The 25,119-nt window shown below is 39.8% G+C and overlaps 1 protein-coding gene across 16 annotated transcripts in view; it reads right to left on the reverse strand.

Annotated features, from left to right (window-relative positions):
• HDAC9 (histone deacetylase 9) overlaps positions 1-25,119 on the reverse strand; it is a 498,787-nt gene that overhangs the window by 139,266 nt on the left and 334,402 nt on the right. For all 16 annotated transcript variants that reach the window (XR_008237086.1, XR_008237087.1, XM_052800654.1 and 13 more), the window contains 2 exons: positions 12,959-13,136; positions 6,436-6,569 (listed from right to left, as the gene is read on the reverse strand). Coding sequence is in view for 14 of the 16 variants with exons in the window: in XM_052800654.1 (XP_052656614.1) it covers positions 6,436-6,569; positions 12,959-13,136 (312 nt within the window). In the remaining 2 variants the exon portion in view is untranslated. The remainder of the gene's footprint in view (positions 1-6,435; positions 6,570-12,958; positions 13,137-25,119) is intronic.

Genomic DNA, 25,119 nt, shown 5'->3' on the forward strand with positions numbered 1-25,119 from the left:
GACTAATCAGGAAAAATGTCCTAAGAGATCTAGATGACTGTGGAATAAGCTCCCCCTCAGGGAAATGGTGGAAGCCCTATTTCTTGCAGTGTTTCAAACTTGACTGGACACAGCAGTGGAAAAAACATTTTAGGGAATGATCCAAGAACTAAATGACTTAATAAACCCTTTTTCATCTCTAATTTCTTCAAGCCTCTCCCAGTCTCACATGAGAATTTGTAGCGGTGCACTCACTTCCTTTTAACACACAGTTCCACAATCAAAATTGGCACATTATGTTACTTCATGGAGTCAGTAAACTCTGTAACGGTTCTTCTGGGTCAGATAAAATGTTTTTCTTCACAAGTGAGGTGACTGGTAACATTTATTCATTCATCCATTCTCATTAATGTCTATGTTTCTAATAAGCTGCTTTAAAATCTATATACCCAATTCTCCACAGCAAAACTGGGAAGGGAGGCTGGCTTTTAGGACAGCTAAAACAAAAGCATAAGAAAAGTAAAGAGGTATTTTCTGAAGGTCACATCAAAGAACCTTGAGTAAAATACTCACTCTCTGGTCGTATTTTCTACAAGTTATACAAAAATTCTTTAAGAGATGTTTAAGAGAGTTAATTGTCTGGCTCTTTTTAAAGTGCTGTTAAATGCCATATCCCTTTAACTATAAAAAGACCCACAGCTAGCCATTATTCTTACAATGGGGAGCTCTGTGATATCCTACGGAATATAGCGACTTGCACTAACAGGGTAGGGTCTGGAAGTGGCCTCCCCAAAACGTTTTGCCGATGAGCTACCTACTACCCACTATTGCCAGCCAGATTCTCTAGAGCAGAAACAGGTTCTGCAGAAACAGGTTTGGTGCAGAAATCAGGTGGCACTGAACAGGACGCTCGACTCCAGCCTGCTCCCAGCAGTGAGGTCCTCGGAGTGCAGCCAGCAGCTCAGCTGCCAGGGCAGGCACAGCCCAGAGCTACTCTTTCCCCACAGCTTCGCCAGCTCTAACCTTGAGCATCAGCAAGCACATTGACACAGTAAATGGCAGGAGGAAAGGGAAGGGTAAACAGTGCACACAGCTGTGCTGTTTCTGCATTCCCACCTCCTCGTTTACTGTTCCTTTCATCCCACCCTTGCAGTATCTCTGCTTGTCAAGCCATTTTCAATAACATCAAAATTTCAAATATTTAAGGCTCTACACAGAGGAAAAAATAATTGATATTAAAAATAACCTGTCATAATTGCTCAGAACAGTTCTTCTTACACAATGATGTCAGGATTTAGCAGATCTACAAAAGCACATGTCATAAGTCTGTTGCCAGAATCTGGAATCATGTAACTTCAGTTATGCAAAGCAATAGTTTCTGGCTCTCGGTGGCATGAGTTACCAGACAACATAACATATGCATCTGTATAACTTTACACATACACTTTTATCCACATCTTTTTTATTTTAAAGTGTCTTTCTTAATTTTCATCGGCCATGGTAGTATCAAAAGCATAAAATTTAGTAGAAAGCAGAAAATTGGCATAAAGCCAATGAAAAGGGAGAAATAGCATAGGAAAACTTGTGAACAGTATTTATCTCATTCAGGGGGATTTGAATACTACATCCATCCACCTACTACACCCTTAGTAGAAGGCAAGTCATCCTTTTCTAATGTGCATGACAATGTGTGTGTTGGCTTTCTCCTCTGACATATGTAGTTCCCTCATCAACAGAGACTTTTATACATCTCAGGAGAGCAAAACACTGCACCTGAGTACTTCAAAAAATCAGTCTAGAACTAGAGTTATTCTCCTTACAACGGGAAAATGCTTTCACCTTTCACAGAATTTTAGTTCAATGAGGACTGTCTAGTGTGGTCTTCTGTTTAAATAGACCATTAAAGTTTCACACAGATAACCTCTATGAACCTGAAGATTTTGGTTAGACTTTCAGCAGACTAAACTCTTGCACAGTTAGAGATTCAAAAAGACAAAGGTGACACTGCCTGTTTCTCTCGGCTAAACTAACAGGGATTGTTGACATACCTTAAGGAATACTTCTCACTCAGGTCTCTCAGCGTAAGGTGTCCATTTGCCTTTACTGGAGCTATTTATATGGAGATAGTGTCTCTGAAATTCCCTTAGCATATCCAGTTTGTAAACAAGGTCTTCAGAGTTTTTCTTACTTTTCTGGGATTTCTCATAGTTGTTAAATTCTCTCTTGTTTTTAAAACTACACACAGATAGCATGGATCGTTTGCCAGTCAGTACACCCACATCGCTTGCTACCTCTCCATTATGTGGGAATTGCAAACATATCTCTGACACACATGCACCCACATAGACATGCATTTACTCTCTTCATGTGTTTTGGTCCTCCAGTGCCTAACCTGAATCCATTCAACACTACAAAGACTTTTGCTCTTAAAGACTAACTTTTCCTGTGTTATCTCTTCTTTAGCAGTAAACTGAGGTTCAGAGGATGGAATTTTTTCATATATTTCAGTCTATGTGATCTGGCAGACTCAAAAGTTTTTAAATCTTTAAATTCTTTCCTTCTCTCCCCTTTGGTCCATGAGATATGGACAGCAGGAGGTGTATGATGTCTCCTTAATCCAGAAAACTACCAAAATTCAGATCAAATTCCAGGCTGAAAAGAAAAATGTTGCTGGACCACAGTGCCTGCAGGAAGTAGAGGTGGGGGCACAAAGTGGGACTGTGTCTACATTCTTCTTTTCTTTTTTAAAACTGTGCTGATCAGTGTAGCCTAATGTCAGTCATGTGTGCATAAATTATGGCCCCAAAGGAGTTATGTAAATACTTCCTCTCCCTAGAACAAGTAGAAAGCAGACACCACTACCAAAACATAATTCAGTCCTTTTTTCGTCCCAAAGGTAGGGTAGCTATGCATTGCTCTTTACCAAGAGAAAACTGCAAAAATAAGATAATGGATGATTTTATGCCAATCTTTACATCTTTTAGCTGCCCTGTTCTGGTGCTGCATTTGCTAACTGTCTGTTCTACATCTGTCAGCCTTTAATGAACAAAGAATAGGTATTTCAGTAAACATACAGGAACTTTTAAACTACTGCAGAAATATTGTGTCTGAATTTTATTTTTCCAATACCTATATACCAGGACTATAAAAAAGTCCACATTGGGGGAAACTATTCCACTCCCTTGCCCTGGACTCAGTCAGGGACTCGTCTCTCAAATCCAGCTCTCCAGAGCTGGCCGTGGTCTGAATGTGTTTCTCCTTTGTCTTGGTGAAGCCGATGGGGGAAGTAATCTATCTATTTGGAAGAGTGATAAGATTAAGGAAAAAAAGCTTTAACTAGTTTCACAATTTAGCAAAACCCCTCTAAACTGTTGTTTGAATAACTCTAGAGCTGAAATATCTATGGCTAGAAAGAGAAAATACAGTCTGGAGAAACAAGTCCTTTTGGCTGTGTCTGCAGCAGTAAATTAAGAAGTGCCAGGAAACATTCCCAGGCAGAGGAATGCAATCATCTGTACTATTAAATTGTTGAAGTGGTCCTTCACACCGTTTTGGCTCAGCAGCAACTAGCACTCTCCCAAACAACTCCCAGACATGGTTTGGTCACTGGCATGGGCCAGGGAGCATTCCTGGTAGTATGAACATGGGCCTTTCCATGCCAGTTGGCTGCAGTGGTGGAGAACAGTCCCAGGCACATTTTATTTCATAGTGAAGACACAACTTTGATTACCCCAGTCAAAACTTGTTATGATTTTACCAAGTTGTGTTTTAAAAATGCTCTATATGGGGGCAATATGAGCAATACATATAGGTAATAGATTAAGTCTAGGTTAATCTACCCAGATTAATCTATTAACTGCAGCAAGCATGGTGTCAGCCCAGTATATATGAATTCCATCATCCCATGCCCAGTTAGAGAAGATGGTTCTCTGTGCACTTGGCCAGCCATCTCTCCAGGGCCATAGACCTGAGCTGCATAAGAGGGGTTAATCCACACCACATGACTTTGGAACCACATTTTGCTATAGATAACAAAGATCCTATAGATATAGATTGCTCATTTTCATAAGGGTTTCTTGTTAGATTAAGAAAATAGGGAGGGCCTCCTGGCACAAGCCTGTGGCTAAGGATGCACACACTGCAAGGTAACAAGACCTGAGCTACCTCTCACTGAACTGGCTTTGATCCTGAAACTCCTCATCAGACAAAGAGTGGGACTGCAGCCCTCTTGTGGGACTATTGTTTTAGTAAAAGAGAAAAAAAGAAGGTTCACGGTTACTGCAGAGGATTTCCTAAGTGGCTGTTGCAGGCTGCTGTTCCTAAAATGCCCTTCAGACTTGATGCATGAGGCAGTGCACGTGGCAAAACCTGACCAGTGACCTCCCCACTCCTTCTGACACAAACCGTGGACAGTTATATTGAGAAATTATATTAAGAAATACTAATATCCATGAGGAGGCATTCAGAAGTCAGTAAAAGAGACAGTGCAGTTGCCCGTGGTGCTTTGACTCCGCATCCTCAGTGTGGTATATTCCAGAATGCAGCTTAATGGCGGCCTATTATTTCTGGAATAATGCAATAACCGCTCCTTTAGTGACATGAGTCATATATTCAGCTGAATAACTTTTCTTTAGAAAAGAATCAGAGCACCAATTAAGTGAATCACTGCAGCATTCCTTATTTTGAAAGTGAGCAGCTTTAAGGGCATGTTTGATGTCGAGCAAGTGCTAGAGAATTCAGTGAAGCAAAGGACAGATTGCATCATCAAACATAATCCTGTCTTTAGCTACATAAGAGGATCAAGATAAATACCAGAGCTATGGACCAGCTTCACACTGAGGTTCCTCAAAGTTTTATCATCAGAGTTTACATTTTGACAGCTCGTTTCACATTCCAGCTTCATTTCAAAGCACACAATGGGAGTCAAAATTAACTGAATGCCATTCAACATGAAGTGACTTATTTCCTCTCTCCCCACTCACTGGATTTTGCACGACCTAATAGGCTATATTTCAGTGTTTGAAATTGCAGAATTGTAAGAGGAAACTTCAAGTCTTCCAGGAAACTATTGGACTGCATGCATCTCAGACTAAACTGGACCACTTTTCCTATTTACGCCTTTTGCAGATCCACACAATTTACTGTTCAGCAATATCTGTTTATTACTGAAGAAAGAAATACATAGTAGCACATTGCATTTTACTTATTTTCTCTCTTTTTTGTCTTTCTTTATAATATGGGTCCTGAGTCAAGAAGGTAACTAGGCCTTATTTTAGCAAAGCACTCAGGTACATGTTTAACTTACTCCGTAAGTATGTGATCCCACTAGTGAAACCACTCATGTGATATGTGGCCTTAAGGGCCTTGCTGAAAGAAAGTCTTCCTGAAGATTGAAAAAATTATCCAAGCTAAAAAAAAGAATTAGCCTGTTAGAGTGCTGCCATCTAGTTAGATGAGTGTATACAGCAAATCCATTTATAGTGCTTGCAATATCTCACTGCCCAGTACACTAGGCTACCTGCAGAAAATCTTTGTGGACAGTCACTAATAGCTAATCAGAGAGACCTATTGTACCAGTTCCTTTGGGTCTGTAAAAACCTAAGTATATAAAGAACAGTAATTAAAGAAAACAGAATATAAGATCCCTGGCAGTTGTGGGATCCTGCAAAACATAAGCGAATTTGTGTTGAACTTTGTTAACTTGTACTGCAATGCAGTAAGCACCCTCAATTGCCACAGGCTTCCGCAGAATTTGGCGGTGCTGCACAACTCATGGGAAGCAATGAATGGTAGGAAAGGGCTGTTTTTCAGTAACCCAAGTCATATATGAACCTCAGAGCCCATATTTGATTTAAGCATGATGTTTTAATATGCAATTTTGTGAGGGAAATCAAAGCAGAAGAAAGTTCCACATTTGGTCCGATATTGTCTAGAAGATTGCTCTTGAATATCTCAGGTTTTGACGTGGTACCCATTGAACACCACGCAAATGAAAATGCTGTGGAAACAGACTTTAGAGTCTGAAATAACTCTAAATGGTGCAATGTGCTTATGGAGTGATATAAACTACATTTAAAAAAAGCAGTGTTCTATGCTACTACAGAAGTAAAATCTTTAGCTGCTTGAAAAAGTTAAGAACTGTGCTATTGAAAGGACTGCACTTGCTGTTTGACTACTGCTTGCTTGTCTACCTTCCTATATCAAGGTGAGGAACACAGTCATGTCTGGATTTTGGATTCTGATGCATGTGGATAAATGACTTTCATTGTGTAAATTCTTTGGTTTCTGATTGGGAAGTGTGATTTCCTAAAATGCATTATTTTAATATTGTCAGTTAAGTCCAAATAATTCCTCAGACAAATTACTCTCTTTTCACAGAAGTAAGACAGATTTAGGATTTCATAAATTTGCCATTTACTTTAACAAGTCAAGTATCTGGTCTTTATTTTTTATTACCTCGCACTTGTTTAGCAACCCAGTTTCTTGCAGCCTTGACCAGATGCTTTGGATCCTTCCAGCATGTTCAGGGTGATTAGCATAGTTGCCACACATACACTGGTGCTTCAGCATCAGACTGTCATACACAACACCTTCAGCAGAAAGACAGCACAATAAGAAACAGTAAGTGAAACAAATGTAAGTTATACTGTTCCATGTCAGGCATACTATAGCACAATTGGATTTTATTGACAGAGCAAGGTGAAAATTCTGGATCTTAATTCCCCTTTCCTCTGGGAGACTCTGAATTTTGACGTACAAGATACATCTTGTGATACTGATAAGGCAAAAATGAATTCTCAAGAAATTTTTCTAATACAGTTAACTGTAAAGAAGAAAGGAAATTGGGTGGAGTCTTGTTAAGGCTTTTATGGCTAGAAAAAATTCAGTCCTATTACTGAATCATTTGTTTTCTCTTTCTCTAGTGGGTAAGGTCAGTTAAGGCTGTTAACCTATATATAGCAAGAAAAGGTTATGTATTCATAGTGGTGCAAGGAAAATCATTCAGAAGAACCTTTTAAAATAAATTTTAAAGTGGCAATGCCACTCTGCATTTCTACTGCTTAACTAATACTATGTTAATTCCAGACCTCAAAGCATATCAGATGAAAGTTTCAGAGAGTTGCAGCAGTGGCAGCCAGAGTCCTTTTTCATTAAAAAGAAAAGTTCCACCCACTACTCAGTTAGGACCAAATCCTGTTGTTAGACTGCAATGCAAGGTTCCTTTTGAATTTTCTACACTCATGTATTCAAGGGCAGAACAACTTTATACAGAACAGCTATCAATATCACATTGCTCTGTAGCTGCGTATTGGGAGAAAAAGAGAACTTTTAGCGAGTAGGCTTGAGCTAAAGTCAATTTTCAAGGCTTTCAAACCACATCAGAAACACTGAAAAATTATTTTATTTGTTTATTTGTTGTTTGCATTTCCCTCAGAAATGTCTGGAACAAAAAATATTTTCCTTACTCCTGTGAACTATTTTCAGTTGCGAAACATTTGGATTTTTCTTCCCCTTACAGTTGAAAGGGACTTAAATTAACAGTTTCTCCAAGCTGCAAAACTTGGCATTAAAAACCTCTTTCTTATCTGCCACCACTACCGGGGATGCCAACACAGTTTTGGAAAATTGTGTTAGCCTGCTACTGAAAAGTCAGCCAGTGAAGAAAATACAAAATTAAAGTCCAGATTCAACAACATGCTCAATACCGCCCTTATTTAGCAAAGTTCTTGAATGGATATTGAACTTTATTAAAGTGTTTAAAAACTCCACTGAATAAGAGTCTGTATACATTGTGGGCAATGCAAAGTTAAGGTTCTGAGATAATTCAGTTAGAATCCAGCCAGAAATTATGCTGCTCTAGAAATATTTATGCTGCCATATTTCTTAGCTCATGCACTTTAAAACTGATCCTTTGGGATCTCGCTATTTAAGCCAAAATGATAATACAACAATTATGTTTAACATAAGGAAAACGCAAACATAATACCTATGTGCAGCATGACTATGTTTATGCTAAATGATTATCTAACAAACAAAATAGTTCATTAGCAATAAATTATTGTATTTACTTTCTTGGTTTGTTTTCCTTTAAAGAAAAAAAAAAAGAACCAGTGAAAATCTGGAGTTAATAAACTAATGCAGCTTAAAATCTCTGCTGGCATTGTCAAAGCAGTTAATAATTTCCTTTCTCTGCAGTTATTTGCACTGTACTGTTTATAAGCTTTGCTGCTTTATCATCGGGTCTTATAAGTTATTTGAAATAACAGGTATGCACACAAATAAGTGCGTGCTTACGTACCTTGCTTTCCTTTTCTTGGCACCCAAAGTTTTAACTTCTACAGTCTGTTGCATACCCAGATTGTACAGTTTGCCAGTGGTTATTATAACATTAGATAAGAAGACTTTTCCTCCCATCCCCCTGCCCAACAGAGAAGGTGTTTAGATGCTAAATGTACATGCATCAGGACTTTCAGAAGCTCTTAGACAGAGTAGGCAGTTATAACCAATGGATTTGAATGGAAACACTTGTTAAATGTTAACAAAATTAGCTGAAAGTTGAAAGTATCTCCTGCCTGCCATTCTTCCAATGAATGTTTTATTCTAATTATCAATGCTCCATACAGGCTTAGGTTTGCATAGTCCAAACTGTAGTTAATAGAAATAAAAAAATATATATTTTACTATGTTATTGTTATACAGAATTGAGATGTTATGTAATAATGACCCATATCAGGGTTGCAACTAAACAGTGCGTTTGAAGTGAAATGCTGAAACTGTGTATTCAGGATGCCTCCTCTGGTTGACATAAACATCCCTTTTGTAGTGCATTAGTATTTTTCCTAAAATAGAATATAACTGAAAATGTAATTTTATTGTACGTTAATTATTTTGTCTGAATCAAAAATCAGTTTAATTGAGTCAGGTCAGTATTGCACGGCAGAAGCATCTGCTCCAAACTTTTAAATACTAAAATATTTACACCACTGAGTATAAAATTTATTTCTAGCAGGATTAATTGACTTAAGAAAAGACTGAAATATATGTTTTCATTTATTGCAAGCATCTAAATTGATTTAGGATGTGCAAGTAATTCAGATGTGTGGCTGCTGGTCATACAGCACATGTGGTTGGTACAATACCACAATGCAGCAGTAGAGCTTACTGCTAAAAATAGCCTGTAGGATTTCCCTAACAGGATTCAGCCAATAATCTCCCCACCCCCACAAAAAAAGAGAGAGAGGGAGACAACTGTTTTCAATTGCAGACTGCTGTGAAATATTAATAAAAGACGGTTATTCTCTCTCTCCAGAACAAATGCCTACAGCCAGATTCTGCTCTCAGATTCCTTGTGTAAATCTGAGCAGCTCCACTGAGACTGGTGGATTTATTCTGGATTTACACCAATATTACTGAGGTCAGAATGTGGCCCTGATGACAGACTGGAATGGTGGCACCGCTGAACCATATAATGATAGAGGACACAGGACAAAAGAAACTGAATTTGCATTAAGTCAGAAAAAACAAGGTCTTCCTGGTGGGGACTCCCTAACACTCATTCTTTTCCAAAATACTTTATTTGGGTCAGCTTCTTTTAATCATATTTTAAACAGTGGGACAGCAAGAGACCTAAAAAATGTTGGCTAACAGCATGCTTTGAAGAAGGTGAAATGCCCTGGAGAACAACAGTACCAATAAGAAAACCTGAGGGAAGAATATCTAATAAATTATTCAGAAGAAAAATCTGACTAAATAATGTCAAATATTCTGTAAACCATCTAAATTAACATCAAGTAGTCTTCATATTTTTTTCCATCTTTAACTCATTATCTTGTGCATATACTGCATATATGTTGCATAGCTCTCTCACAACCATCACCATTCTGATTCCCTTCCGATATTTGGCTAAGAGCATTTTCTCTCATGACTCACAAAAATATAGGCTCATTTTGATCCCTGTGTAATATTCTGCCACAACAGTTTTCCTTCTACCTTTTTTCTCTTCCAAGAATATACTGTCTTTAAATAGGAAAAAAACCCAAAAAAACCAACAAAAAAACCCCAAACCAGTAAAAAATAATTCAAGGCAAGGAGGTGTTTTTACATCAATTTCTAAGTTCTGAATTTGACCTCATATCATGCTGTACTAGAATTTTCTCCCTTTCCACCCACCCATTCCTTCCTTCCATGCTTTTAATAATGGTATTGTTGCAACTGCTGTGGACAATGGCTGGTTGCGTCTTGTGCTCTCTTAAGGGAGCAAATCATAGAACTACACGATAGCTCAGGTTGGCAGGGACCTCCAGAGGTCTGTAGTCCAGCCCTCTGCTCAGAGCAGGTCAGCATTGTGATCAGACCAGGTTTCTCAGGGCTTGCATCCCAAAGGATTTTGGAAAGGCTGTATAAGAATAGATAAAAATTGAGTCTGGGTTTCTTTCTTTCCACTGACCAATGAATAAATGCTAGGGCACCATCCAGACCCAGGAAATACTATGCACAAATAAAACCATTCTGTACCATACCATACCATACCATACCATACCATACTATACCATATGTTAATAATACACATATCAATCTAGTTATTCACAGAAACTGTATTAGAACTGTTGATGTTGCAAAGTCTCTGTTTATTGTCACTCCAAAGGTGTTAATCTCATAATACAGAAAATAGCTCTATTTTCAATGTACTCAGAAACTGCAGTGATAAAGGTTATATATATAAGTCTATAAGCCCAGAAACATGTCAGGGAAAGGGATTTCTTCAACCAGGAAGGAAACGCTTCATCATGAATGCAGAAGTGTGTGCTCTGTTGGACCTACGAACTGGTCAATCAGCCAGGGGGTCCTGGCTGTTAGCATAGGTACAGCTTGGAAGCAGCTACAGCACCGCACTATGTCTTCAGCCAGTACCCAGAGGACATGAAAGAGGTGAAGGTACAGAACAGAAGTGGAGAAGCAGCAGCATAAATTTGTAGAGAAAGTGGAAATAGGAGGATTGTTTTTCTTTAATGAGTAGAGATGATTATCTTGAAAGAGCAGTGGAGAGGGGAAAAAAAGGTTCAACAAAAGGAGAAAGAAGGATTCAAGAAAAAGATGGTTTGGATTTGGAGAAGAGTTCAGTGGAGGATTGAGAATCTCAGTTGGAATAAGATGCATTTTTTGTCTCTCTCCTTCTCTCTTTCCTTCTCTCTTTCCACTGCTGTTGTTCATGTAGCAATGCTTTACTAAAGGGGTAAGGTTCTCTGCATATGCACTGTCTGCATTTCCATTGCAGAACCCATCAGGCTTCCTTGTGTCAGATCTCAAGCCTTTTATGCCTGGTATGTCCCATTTCCAGACACCATCTCCATTCAGTGTTTGTCCTACATCATTTCATTCCTTCTCTTATTCTTCCATCTCAACTTCACATTTTCTTTCTTGATCTGTTCCACTGATGCCACAAGTCCCCAGATATATGTAATCCCCTTGACCCTAGTCCCCTTTCTGGGGACTTACAAAGGGAGGTGTCAGTAAACCTTAGCAATCAGACTGAAATGTTTGTTACTCCATTCAACTTTTCCAGTGGAACTGCAGATTTTTGAACAGGACATTGAAGCCTACACACAGTGTGCTCTGTGAATCTTTTAGACTGAGTTTACAATGTTTTGGGGACTCTGAACCACAAGTAGAAAAACAGTGGCCTGGTTTAATAATCTTGTCTATACACAGCTGGTCTTTTTTTGCAGAAACTCATGGAAAGTGAATTAGCATGTTTCTTTCTGTACAATCCAAATGTTTGTTACCCAACAAGTGAAATTCCTAAATTGACAGTGTATTTAAAGAAGAAGAAATTATGTCTTTCATCTTTGAATGCCATCTTGCATCCATTTACCAGCTTATTTGCAGTGCTTTAAGGACATTTCTTTTTCTTTTGCATTTTTTTTCTTTAAAATAATAAATTTTTGCTTTTCAAGTTCACATTCTAACTGGAAAGATGGGAGAGCACACTGCCTCACACAGTCACATACAGTGTCCATTAAGGACTCCATCCTACATCAATCCATGGTCACAGCCTGAAGAGCTGTAAGCTTTCAGCATGGCAAGTTCTGCCAACCGATGTGAAGGAATTAATACTTCTGGCAGAAACCTGAATAAACAGTATCTCCAAGTATTCATTTCCCCTTTCTTGTGCACAGAGTAAGTGAATCTTCACTTCTAACCACACTGTAATGTTATACTGAGATTCAGACTCTTAAAAAGATGGACCCTCTTGCAAAGTTAGATTACCCATAATAAGAAATGGGGTTTCTGTGGTCATTTTTCTTCCTGTTACTGAAGATTTGGGGGGTTCTAATCACTCTGCTTTGGACAGCCCAGGCCATACCAATAGGAGATGCTCCCTGAGTGACTGGACTACCCAAGGCCTGACCAGAAAAACCTTCCTCTGTATCCTCCACACAACTGCTGAAAGACACCAAAGCTGTAGCCAACGTGACCCTCTAGTCATGGCTACGGCTTTGCTCTTTCTGTAGGGAAAGCAACCTTGTAGCATAGACTGACTTGTCAAATGAAGACATTGAGAATTATATTGCAGCTTTTCTACTAACTGGTGGTCTTTCTTCAACTTATTGGTGGTCTTTCTTCAACTTATTGGTGGTCTCTTTACAAAACAGGCAACAAGAACATGGAGAAAAGAACCAGAGGATAGGGAAATGAAAGAAAAAGCTATAAATGACCTAAAGGCACCAAAAATGCACCTGTTGCTATATTGCCAGAGCCAGTCAATGATAATAATTTATGACTGTGTGAATATTAACCCTGTGATTTATCAGCTGCACTGGTTGACTTGATGCCAGTACAGCATCATAAAACTGAGGAACAGTGAGGCTAAAACTGAATGCATTGCTGCAGGAGGTATTTGAGGCATTTAAATCTGTTGATCCTACATGAACAAATGCATTTGCCCTGCCTATTAAAAGCAGTCTTTAGGGAATCCTACCAGTCGTGTAGACATGCTGGCTGGGCTGGTCCACGTCTGGGTGAGGTAATGTGGAATCAGCAGGGGAAGACGGGGTCCTGGACACTGGCCGATGTTTATCTAATCCTGCCATGCCAACTGTAGCCATCTGAGCCTGGTAGATTTGCAATTGGTGGATACGCTGATGTGCCAGGAACTCCTGTTTCCAAGAAAACAGCACAGTAGAAAGAAATGTGAGACGGCATCAAGTAAGACACTGAGGGAAACATGTCAACAAATTAAGTTCATTAGGTCAGGGCTGTAATAAACAGTGTGGAAAAAAAACCCCCCAACAACTCACACCTAAGACCTAGTCAATAAATCCATTCAACAGATGTTTTCACACTGACAGTGTGGGCTGCTGACTCTGCTGGAGACTAGGTGATCGCAGGCAACCTGTCAGTTCTCCCTGACAGAGGTAAAGATGGCTTCCCATGCAGAGGCTTAAAAAAGACAAAGGTTTTTCTAATATACTGAATACATAATATGATGTTAGAATATGCATTTCATGACCCTACACAAATAAAAATAAAATCTTCCTACAGCACTGAAAGTGAAAAGTGGTGTCCTTACTACTCAGTACCAAATTGGCTGAGCAACTGTGAGTCAAGTTTCTACAGAGGACTCAGTTCCCAGAGCTCCCTGGAAAACAGGAACAATTTGCACATAGGTTTTCACAAATCATTTAGAAATTCAGGAACTGTTACATGAGATCCCACTTAGGGACCATCTTTTTTTGTCATAACTGCTGCTGGCTGTAGACAGTGCCAAACACTTCAGCAAAGATAGGTAGGTGTGAAAAGACTGAGACAGAGCAGAAAGGAAGATTTCCTCCTCTGCTTTGTTTGTCAACTGATGGTGACTTTTGCTGACATGACAAAGGCTGAAACCCTGCTGAAGTCAGTAGAAACCTTGGCATTCACTCACTCCAGACAGTAGGATTGCTTCGCAAGCCCTTTTCTTTTTGTTTTGATTTTTTGTGCATATAGTCCTGGAACCTCAACAGAAGGTCAATGCAAGAGAGAGATTTCAAAACTACTTTGCAATATAAATTCAGTTGAAATTCACAATTCTGTCTTAGAACTGCAGACTCTGTTTATCCTCACCTGGGCTCGGTATACATATATGCAGGTATATATATGGTGCATATATATGGCTTTTTTTTTTTTTTTTTAAACCCAGTAACAATTAGCAGTGCTGTATGCTGTTGCTTGGGACAGCAGCTCAGAGGCCTGGCCTGGCCAAGGAGGGAATGTTGGGTGCTCACAGAGGTGAAGCTGAGTTCAGGCTGTGTGGGAAGGCAGGTGGGAGTACCTGGGAGTACCCCAGCCCCTCGCATGCTGCAAAACCAATCCACAGCTCATGGGAAGTGACAATGTCTGCCCTGCATGTAAAAAAAGAGGCCTTTACGAAAATGAGTGCTCATCAATAACAGCTGAAATGAGAACAAATACTTTAAAAGGCAGCTGAAAACCCACATTAATATCTAGGGTCACCACTTCAGTGAAAATACATAAGGTCATGGGAAGGGTAAATCACCTGGGACCTTGTCATAAGTGACTAAATAAAGAAAGAAAATATGAGTAAGCAGAAAGAGGTTTTACAAGAAGTATCTTGGTTTGGGGTCATTGAACCATTTCCCTTTCTTTAAATACAGTCCCCAACTTTTCCTATTGCTTTTTTAATGTGTGATCACAGGATGGTATTGTATATTCCAGGAAATATCTTGAGGTATCTGAAGACATCTATGTATCCCCTTTCCTTATGAACATAACATAACTTAACGTTCAGGAATTCTTTCCTGAAATGCCTAAGTGCCTTGTTTTTATGTAGTTTCACTAATTATTTTAATTGTGATAAATTTTCAGGGGAGATTTTTTTTGTGCTCCTAGGCATACACATCTTTTGTAACCTTTGCTGGGAATGTGTGTGATTGGAGAGAAGTGGACAATGTGTGGACGGTACTGCATTGAATATTTTCCCTATGGAGAACAGCAGTAGATAAATTCCTTTGTGAGGATTTAGCATTCACTTTCCTCAATGCTGGCTTAGTGCTCAATGAAGGAGGCACAGGAGGTATTTTGCTGTCTGTGGCATGATTACTCCCTGCATCCTAGGGTCAAGTGGTGACAGCAGCACTGTCTGTCTGATTCTAGTGTATTCGCCATCTCCTGCCTACTCTTCCAAAGCATGAGAGCTAGCTGAGCAGTTTGGAAGAAGCCAAACTCCTACCTGCAGGAACCCTTCTTCACATTGAGCTTTACTGCCATACATGAAATTTCTGCTGCTCTCCTCAACCTCATAGGTTGCATTCATTGTGTTAATTAAATAGCTGGTATCTGTGTAGTTCTTAGATCAAAGGAACTTTTGATACTATCTTTCAGCGTTCACACTAACTAATGATAATTCAATAATTGAGTTCACTTTTCTGATAATTACTAGAGTACAGAAGACAAAAGGGTTTGTTCCCTATTGGAATTCTATTCAAGCTAGTAAGGGCACATCAGTGTGTTCGGCAGTCTGCATCAAACAGCATTATTTAAATACACTTCTTAAGGAAATCTTGGAAATTCAGCTATCAGTGAGGGGGGATTCATACTGTGCACAAATGTTTCTGTTTGGACTTTTCTCAGTGCCAGTAAACTCTGAGTTCTGAGCCTTTAAAGCTGCCTTGTCTACCTTTCTTTTATGTTCAGACCTGAACTTCACTTGTGCAATACCTGCACAATCTTTTTTAGTGAAGCTGTAAGTTTGCCTTTCGATCAATACCTAAAATCTCATCTATCCAGGTCTCTGACCTGAAAAAGTCAATTTAAGTGGTTTTGGGGTTTTTTTTGATGGTGTCTTGAAGAAGAAAAAAAGCAAAGTCTGAACACTACAAAATGTAAATAATTCAGAAAGATATTCCTACCTTTACTTATAAAAAGATTAGGTGTTTGTGTCTATGTAAGCAATAGAAATAACACTATTTTTCAGGCATATGAACAAATCATGGTAAATTTTTTTAATGCTAATCAACCTGCGTGAACATTACCTGAGCCAGACAGCCATATATTTCAGCAATTTGTCACAGACCAAGAAGAGAGCCTGTTCTTCCTCTCCTGTATTTTCCTAATAAACTGTGTTTTGTTTATATCATTCTTCCCTCCCCAAATGAAACCAGACACATACCTAGAATTTGACATATGTTTATCAGCATAATCAGTCCAGGGAAGGAGAAGAAATTTGCAGATGGTTGGGTGGAAGGCTGCATGACACCTGTTTTAATTTCTGAGGTCACAGAAAACTGTTTGCCTGTGAAAACCTTTTAAAATTTGTGCAAAGTGCAGTAGTTTGTCTCACAAGGCTTACACCGAGGCTTGCTCACATCCCCTGGTGATTTCCAGATCCTTTAACTGCAATTTTAAAAACTCTAGGCATCAGCAAAATTTGGAATTGTTTAGGTTTTAGTCAAAGTTTTAGGCTAACTTCCTGATTAGGTTTCATTTTACAGACAACAGGCACTCATGAAATACATATATTTTTTCCAGCCACCTACATATTTATGCTGTGAGCATTTGAGATACTCTGTGTCACACAGACAAGTGGATTAATGCAATGAGTAATGTGGATAATCAACACACTTATCTGGCTCCCCAAATGCCCACCTGGCCTCTGGAAGGGATTAAAGCAACACAATGAATTCATCTTCAGGTTTTATGTGCTACAGCACTGCAAACACATGTCCATCTCTCCAGCAATATGACAAAAGCAGTATTTGCACATCTGCAGGGTTAGTGATTTGTGTGAATATATTTGGAGCATTTCTTAGGTAACCCGAGCCCTGCCTGCCCCGCATGGAGCCTGCTAGTTCCAGGTGCCTGAGATTAGTTCATTAGTAGAGGCAGGCAATTAGGGCCTCTGCCGGAGCGAATGGAGGGCCATTCATCGTCTTGCCCAGAAACCAGCTCAGGTCCTCAGTAATTATTTTGAGGAGGATGTTTAGAATCCGTATCTAAAGAGAAGATGACCCTTTTAGAGGCATGGGAGGTAAATATTTGTTATTCTCCTAGTCTTACTGTAAGGTTTGTTGTTTAGGAGGAGCTGGAATTAATTTGGGTTGGTGTGAATACTCCTTTCATGTAGATGTGTGATTTGTGCATTTTGGTGCTTAATGTTTTGTATATTCTGAGGATTTTAATGACAACTACTTCCTTATTTCTACTGGTTGTGAGAACTGGTGATCCACAAGCATATTCAGCTGTATTGTTGGATGATAAAGTATAGGTGAATTGTCTATGAATTAATGTTCCTTTAAGCTGTTATGTTTTGTGTAGACAAAAAAATATGTGGGGTTTACTCAAGAACTTGTGTCTCAACAGTCTGCTTTTTAATTCAGTTTGATGTATTTTTTATTTAGTTTAATCACAGCTGAATGAATCCTAAGATTTGTACTTCTGTACCATAATCCTAAGTGTGTACGAGCATATGCACGTCTCTTCGGGGTTTATGCTTTGGCTTTTTTTTATTGTGGTAGAAAACTTTTTTCTCTGCAGAAATTCAAAATTTGCTATTCCTAATAGCAATATTACTGCTTATAGTCTCTTACATATCTGTAGCCAGGTTTATAGCCCTCTGTCATTGTGTCTCTACTGCATTCTGCTGAAGTATGAAATGTGTGCTGATGTCTATTAACTGTTAAAAACCATTCATGTAACACCCATCCTTCCCTCCTCTTCCCTCCCCCAAAGACCTTCAGTACTACTAACCCTTACAAAGTTTTTCCTCTCAAAGAACTTTTTGGCAGTCTGTTCACTAGTTAATTTTTTCCTATAATTTCCACATTGTTTTCTGAAAATTACCCAAGGGACCAATTATTACTGAGGAGAAAAATACGTATGTGCTGCAGGAAGTTTTGCCCTAAGCGAGCATGAAAACAAAACTTGCCCAGCAGGAAGACCTGCTGCCTTTCAAGTACTTCCTCTGGTTCCTTCCTCTGAAGGGTATTTCTGACACCTGCTCTGCTGCCTTCCCTCACCCCAAAGCTCCCGTTGGAGGCCCTGTTCCTTAGCTTCTTCCAGACCCTGGTAGCAACATGGGAACAGAGTAACTTCAGGTCCTGCCACTTGTCTTCCCCACCACCCTCCTTGCATTCCTACCTTCCCAGTGCCGTTGTAGCTGAATGCACCTAAGGGCTGTCCAGGCCAGCCAGTGGCTGCATCCAGCAAAATGGCATCTGCTTGCAGCAAACAGAGCTCAGTCCTGCTTTAAGGTCCCCACGATGGCAGCCTTGGCCCAAACCAAGACAGCATCATCCCAAGTCTGATGCAGTCAGAAATCCTGGACACCTAGAAACTTCTCATACAGTTCAGATGTAGCTAGTTAACAGTGCTTCAGAAATCGTGGACTTCATGGGAAGTGTTAATAGGATTGACCTTGGTTATCCTCAGAAGTGACAGGGAAAAAAACAGACAGCAATGAATTCCTAAATAAGGAGTATTAGAACAAAAAGACCTGTAGGTAAGCAGAAGTTGTAGCACTCTTGACCCAGGAGTTTTGTGAACTACTGTTCAGCCTACTGTCCTCAAACAAAACCATAACTAGTTGCCCTCAGGAACTGAGCAAAAATAGGTCATGAGGTCTTCTGAAAATACCTGTGTGAACAAATGTGAAACTGCAGGAATGGCTTATCTCTGTCAATCTATACAACCTAAAATAGAAACTAGTCTGAGATATCCCTGAAAATGAATATGTTGAGAGATCTTCTCTTAAACTGCTCTGTCACTTAGAGAAAACACGTGACTGAGAAACCCTACTGATACTATATTTGACAAAACCACATGTAAAGCCACAAACTTCCATGGTCATCACTTTCAAAAAAAAATCAGTATCACCATCTAAAATATAGTCAGCCGCAAATTCAGAATCAGCATTTTTATGAAAAGTGAATAAATAGCAAGTATGAATACAGACACAGACTGAATAGGTAGAAAGGGGTTTAGAGTAAGCAAAAGCATAGACAGGAAGAAACAGGGCAGCTAGCCTTGAGGCATCTGGGCATATTGGGTCACATATTATCAGGATGTTTATAGAATTTGGGTTTCTCTTGCTGTAATCCAAGGAACACAGTGTTGACTAGAAAATGGGTAAACAGAAATGAAGTCTTATCAACTGGAAGTCAGGTGTAGATGCAGAACAGTGGGATGAAAGCCATACCCCAGAACTGCCTAGAGTCCTAGGCAGAGCAGACTTGCCTTGGGCAGCAACCTGCTGCTCACAGCAAAACAACCCTGTGCCCTCTGCCCTCCCCTTGCCTGCTGGAGGACTGTGGAAAGACTTATTCCAGCTACTGCCAAGGTAATTAGTACTTGGGGTGGCTCTACTGCCGTGACTGCCCAGGGCATGGTCACCACCCTCAACGAGCTTTGTTTTCCCTCTCTGTTCTTGGAGAAGCAAAGCTGCTGCCACAGAGGCCTCTGCCCCTCTCCTGCCACCCTTCCCTTCTAGGGCAGGAGCACCTTTGGGGTGGCAAAAACTATTATTAAAATGGCAACCTTCTTGTCTAGTGGGCCAAGGAACAGGGGAAGAGCAAAGACTATTAATGTGGTGACAACAGTGTGCTCCTTCATCAAGTCATGTAGGAGAGGACGCATTCCCTGCCTTGGGTTGCGTGACCAAACGTGTGGTTCAGGGCTGTGGTCACACCCCTTGCCTCTGGTTGTAGGGCATAACAGCAGGGTCAGGACCCTATCTTTTACCCCTACTGCACAAGGAGCTGGGTGGGTTGCTGACCTGTGGTTTCAAAGGGAGAGATGGTAAAAGTTATCTTCCTTGGATGGAGAGTTTCCAAAAATCTAACTGTCTAAACATGAGCCATCCTGGTCCAATGTGGGTGAGGAGTAAAGGTGGCCACATGGGTTGAGAAGTTTTCAGCTATCTTGGTGAAGAAATATGAGCCAGGCAGTCATTAAGTTGAAGCCTGGCATGATTAAGAAGAAAGGAGTGATGGGAAATGGTTTCTGGGAGTGACAGAAAGGAGGGCCCTAAAGACAGAGCACCTTCTACTGGAGGGTAGTTCCAGGAGTCCAGCTGAGCTGCTGGTTTCACTCCCAGTTCCCGCTCCTGCAAGACCTGCCTTCTCTGCTCCTGATATTGGCAGGTACTTGACTTCTGTCACTTCTGCCAAAGTGCTGACACTGCGGTGTGTACAACACGCATCCAAAGAAAATGCAGCATGTCCTCAAAAGCTTGCACTCCCAAATGAATCTTTTCCTCACTTTCTGACTCTCCTGGAGATTTAGTATAAACCTATAAATAATTGGGGGTACAATGAAAGGGAGAAAGGGACCATCTGAACACCTTGTGTGTTGTTTTGGGGGGGGGGGTTGTTTGTTTGTTTTTTAATAAAGCTCTTTAGAGGATTCTTGTTACTTTATTACTTTTACTAGAAATACCACAAGACTTTCCTGAAGTCGTTTGGTGCTTTCCAAAAAAACAGTACAGGGAAGTGCAGAAATTAATACCAATGGCAAAACACAGTTATCCACGTCTTGCCCTAACTTTCAGTATTAACAAGTATTTGCTTCTTTCAGTCTGATGTGAATAAATAGGCTTATAATAGCATTTAATGGTTACAACCACCTAATCCTAGCATCCTTCCAGCAGTCATTCAGTTAAGCTGTTAGTTGGCCAAAACTAATTAATGAAAAATCACCTGTCCCACCTGTTTTCATTGTTCTGGGAAATATCACCCAACTCTCTTCACCAGTATTGGCAAATCAGTTTGGTGTTACTTTATGCAGGTCATTTCAACCACTTCCATTTTTTTGCTGTTCATTGGAACTATTTTTCTTAGCAGACTTGTATGGTTTCTGTTCAAGTGAACAATCGTTAGTTTGGCCTTCAGGCAGAGAAATAATAGTCTCCAGGCTAAATTCACCAGCAGGCCTGCTGAAGATCTGTGTTTTCTGCGTACTTCAACAGATTCTGCTTTGGTTTTATAGGCAACTCTGCTGAGTTCATGATTTATTGTAGAATTAATGGAAATTACTTGGGTCTGACATATAAAGAGCAAACTTTGGAAAACCTTGCTTTTCAATACAGACTCCAAGCACACTAACACATCAGTGTCTAAGCATAAAATCATAAAATCATGAGGGTGTATAGAAGCCCTCTGCAGATGCCTTCTCTCTTGTATGGAGGTACAAGAGATTAGAACAGGGAGCATCAATGGACCATATGGTCAGCAAATATAAGAGCCATAACCAAGGTGTTTCACCAACTCTGTTCTCTCTCTATAGATCACTACCTAATGCACAAACTCTAGCAGGTGTGTGTACTGCTATTGCCTGCACCAGAGCTCTTCTGTACAAACTATCCCTTTCTGCTGTCACACAGGTGTAAAGTGTTGTAACCTGATGGATACCAGGTTCCAGTCCTTTGCTGGAGGACTTCTGCCCCTCTGAAGATTTCAGAAAGGTATATTACCAAATCTTACACGTTACTTCAGTGGTTAAAATGTCAACAGACTTCCTTTCTCCAACATATTTGTAGTAAAAGTTACACGGTTTCTTGAAAATGTATGTATGTACACACATACATTTGCAAATATCACGAAGTATTTCAAAAATGTTTTCTCCGGTGCTCAGCTCTTCATTGATTTTGGCACACAGGGAAATAGCGATATGTAGTGAAATGGTGATATAGTTTGAGACTCTACCAAATATAGGATTTGAATATAGGAAGGATGCTGTGCGTGGAAAAAAAAGAGAAACTATCACAAAATAAATCTTTACGGATCTGTTCCATATACCTATAAAGTATTCTATATCTTTGCAGACTGCTCTATATATTTATAGAATAAATACATTTCTGCAACAAACAAGTGCATCTTGTTGTACTTCTTTGTTTTATTTCATTTGGAATAAGATCAAATTATTTGTATCAAATTCTGTGTAATTTGAGCAAAGTTGAACTGAACACCTAAAGATTACTTTTAAATATTTCTTGAAACCAGGGACTTTCCTACTATATGCTTCTCAGCATAAGGTTTGCTGCTTTTCAACAAGTGGGAGAACGGCCAGAATGGGCAAATTGAAAATGGGGAGGAAAACCCTTATGTTTGGTGATTTAGGAACGAATAGAGGGTTAAAAAGAAACATGGAAAACAGTATGTGCTAGCATAGCACTAATCGTATAATGCAAAATAAATTCTCTGGTTTCTCATTCCTTGAGAAGATCTTGGCCCTCAAAATGCAAAGTACAGTTCAGAAGAGACCATAATACTTGTTATGTTTCATGGGAAGGATGAATGAATTTATTTGAACTTGCTTCATCGCAATGTACTTTATATGTCCCCTCTAAAAAAGTAAAGGGGCTAGACCGCTGTCATGATGAGGGATGTGGAAGACTGGGTGGAACTAAAAGGGAGAAGAGAGGGAGCAGTATTACGAAATCTAAACAACTGAGTATCATAAGCTCCAACCTCTTCCCTTCTCACCATCTCTCTTTATGATAATGCTCTCCATTTTCTTTCTGTTTTAAATTTGAAAGCTATTTTACTTGTATATTCAACTATATTCCAGTCCTTTCTTGCCTTTATTCTTTTTCCAACAAAAGCTGAGTCTTCCATGTATTCACACCTTCAGAATCCTCAAATATTGTAAGATATTACAACAATTACAAGAAATGGAAACAATAAGAAAAAGTAAAAAGAATACTAGCTGGGGAGGAGAAGTGGGGGCAATAAGAACACTTGTCCCAGTGTAGCACTTCTGGAAGGTAGTTCATTGATTTGATCACTCTACATAAAGATCTTATCACTCCATTAGCCAACATGATATTTTTCTCTACCTAAAAGAGTAATTTACAGGAAAAGAAATCTGAATGCTTAAGAGACCAAAGGACACAAAATAAGAGACCAAAGGACACAAAATTAGAGACCAAACCCTAGTCTATATTCCTCATCTGGGCTCTGTTACTCCTTACTATGGTCGATGTCCTTCCTGACACAAGAGAAAACACAACAATCTTGGGTATATTAAAGTTTTCAAAAGTGCCTAAATATAAGACAAAAATAACTTTCTACTTTAGGAAATGGCTGTTTTTTCAGAGGATGGCTGCTTAGCACTCAGAATCACTATCTCTTTGTTTTAAAGGCCAGCTGAGGTAGTGGTGTCTCAATTTGTATGTTGGGGAAGGCAGCCCTGAAGATCAGCTCCATTGCCGGTGCAGTCCCTTAAAGCACCTCCCTGAGTGTAGCCTGATGGTGCCCTGGGAGGGCATCCACATGCTGGAGATTGTCTCAGGAAGGGGCAGATGAGCCTGCTGGGAAGCACAAATCCCATGTCCTAAGAGCTGTGTTGGTGCAGTCAAAGAGCAGAGGGCTTCCAGTAATTCTTAAAACGAAAGGACCTGACAGTCAGTGGAGAAGGTAATCTCCAATAATAAGTTATAATTTATAACACATTGTAGCTCTGTTTTGGGGCCAGACTGGATTATTTACACACATCTAAGTCTAGATGGACTAGAGGGGAACCAAGAAATTTATTCTGGGTTTTCACTGGGATATCTGAGAGAAGGGTTTGGCACTTCAACAGCTGCTTCTTAAAGCAATGCCCACAAAGAAGAGAGACAGTCTTCTTGCAGCCATACAACACTTGGAAAATATATATACTGGAAAATATTGCACCAAATCAATAGCCACAACTTTAACTACATCTACTGAAACCTGGGAGGAGGGAGAGGGGGAATTCTGAGAACGAGTAAAAGCAAAATGTTAATTCTATTTGTTATATTTTGTTGGCCTTGTCTTGTGACAAGTTTGTTATTATGCAGATTTCCTACCTGCCACTTTCCATGGGAGGATTTTACGAAGTGAAGTTATGCAGGCAATTCCCCTTGCTTCTTACCTCTTTATTCCTAATTATGTTGGCCCTGTGTTTACTCAAGATAACATTATAGCTGTCCCCAAATGCTCTAGACAAATGAAATCTTTTAGTGCTTGGAATTTTTTTTTTTTCCTATGTTGCAGAAGCATAGCTACTAACATGCTGAAAACAAGGCCGTGTTTGCTTATTGTCTGACAATGGATTATTAGTTTTTAAATCTTCACAGGCATGATTTCTTAGATGTCCTTTTTGTCTTCAGATAGATATATAATGTAAAGTCACACAGGATCGTTTGGGTTTTGGTGTTTGGTTTTTTTTTTAAATATTTACGTGCAATTACATACACTCTTGCACTTGCTGCTTTTTTTTTTTATTTTGCTAGGAATGTCTTCCTTCTTCCTCTGTAATAACTTTTACGTATATAATGCATCTATACCTCTTGCATGATGCCATCCTATTAAAGGCTATCATGAAAATAATCTGTAATTCATCTGCTACATAGAGAGTATTTTTGTGTGGAGAAACCAAGGTGTAAAAGTTATGAATCCAAACTGAACAGGGATTAGAAATTCTGATTTCTAAGTCCTTCCTTTAACCATTGCATCAATAATATTCTCCACTTCTGTCTTTTAACTATGAAATAATGCAGCACTGTGGCTTTCAGTGTTTCTTATTACAACAGACAGTAGTAGAGGTACAGTCAGAAGTTGTTTTGGTTTGTTTGTGCTGGATTTGGAAAAGGGCAGGAGAGAGAAGTCAGAGCAATGGGCACTAGAAAATGTCACAGCTTTTATGCACTGCACAGACAAATTAAAGCACCCCCACTCTGTAGCTTTAAGCTGGGTGCAAAAGGGTTCTGGACAGACTGGGTGAGTAGAGGAAGGCTGATCATCCCTGTGACCCACACGGAGACATTGTGGTGAAGGCACCCCAGAAAATTCTCAGCTGTTGTGTCTTTGGGGTCATTGTTGTCCTCAGTCTTGGGAATATCCAGCCTGTTTTCCTTCCAGCCTCTGGAGGGATTAAACCTACTTGGAGAAACCAGGAGGAAAGGTGGTCCCATAACATGGTATGTAGCGTACACATGGTGCCACAGCCAGCCCTCAGGGCCACTATGAGTCCCAAGAGCTGTGCCAACAGCACTCCAAGCCAGGCAGTGCCAAGGCATTCCCAATAGCTGGCACCCTGCATCCATGCCACTGCCATCTGTGGTGGCCTGCAAAACCTGCTGGCCACAGGGGACCTTTTGAAAAAGAATGGATATTGTCAAATGTA

This window comes from Harpia harpyja, chromosome 1, assembly GCF_026419915.1.
Source record: "Harpia harpyja isolate bHarHar1 chromosome 1, bHarHar1 primary haplotype, whole genome shotgun sequence".
In the NCBI taxonomy this organism is placed as follows: domain Eukaryota; kingdom Metazoa; phylum Chordata; class Aves; order Accipitriformes; family Accipitridae; genus Harpia; species Harpia harpyja.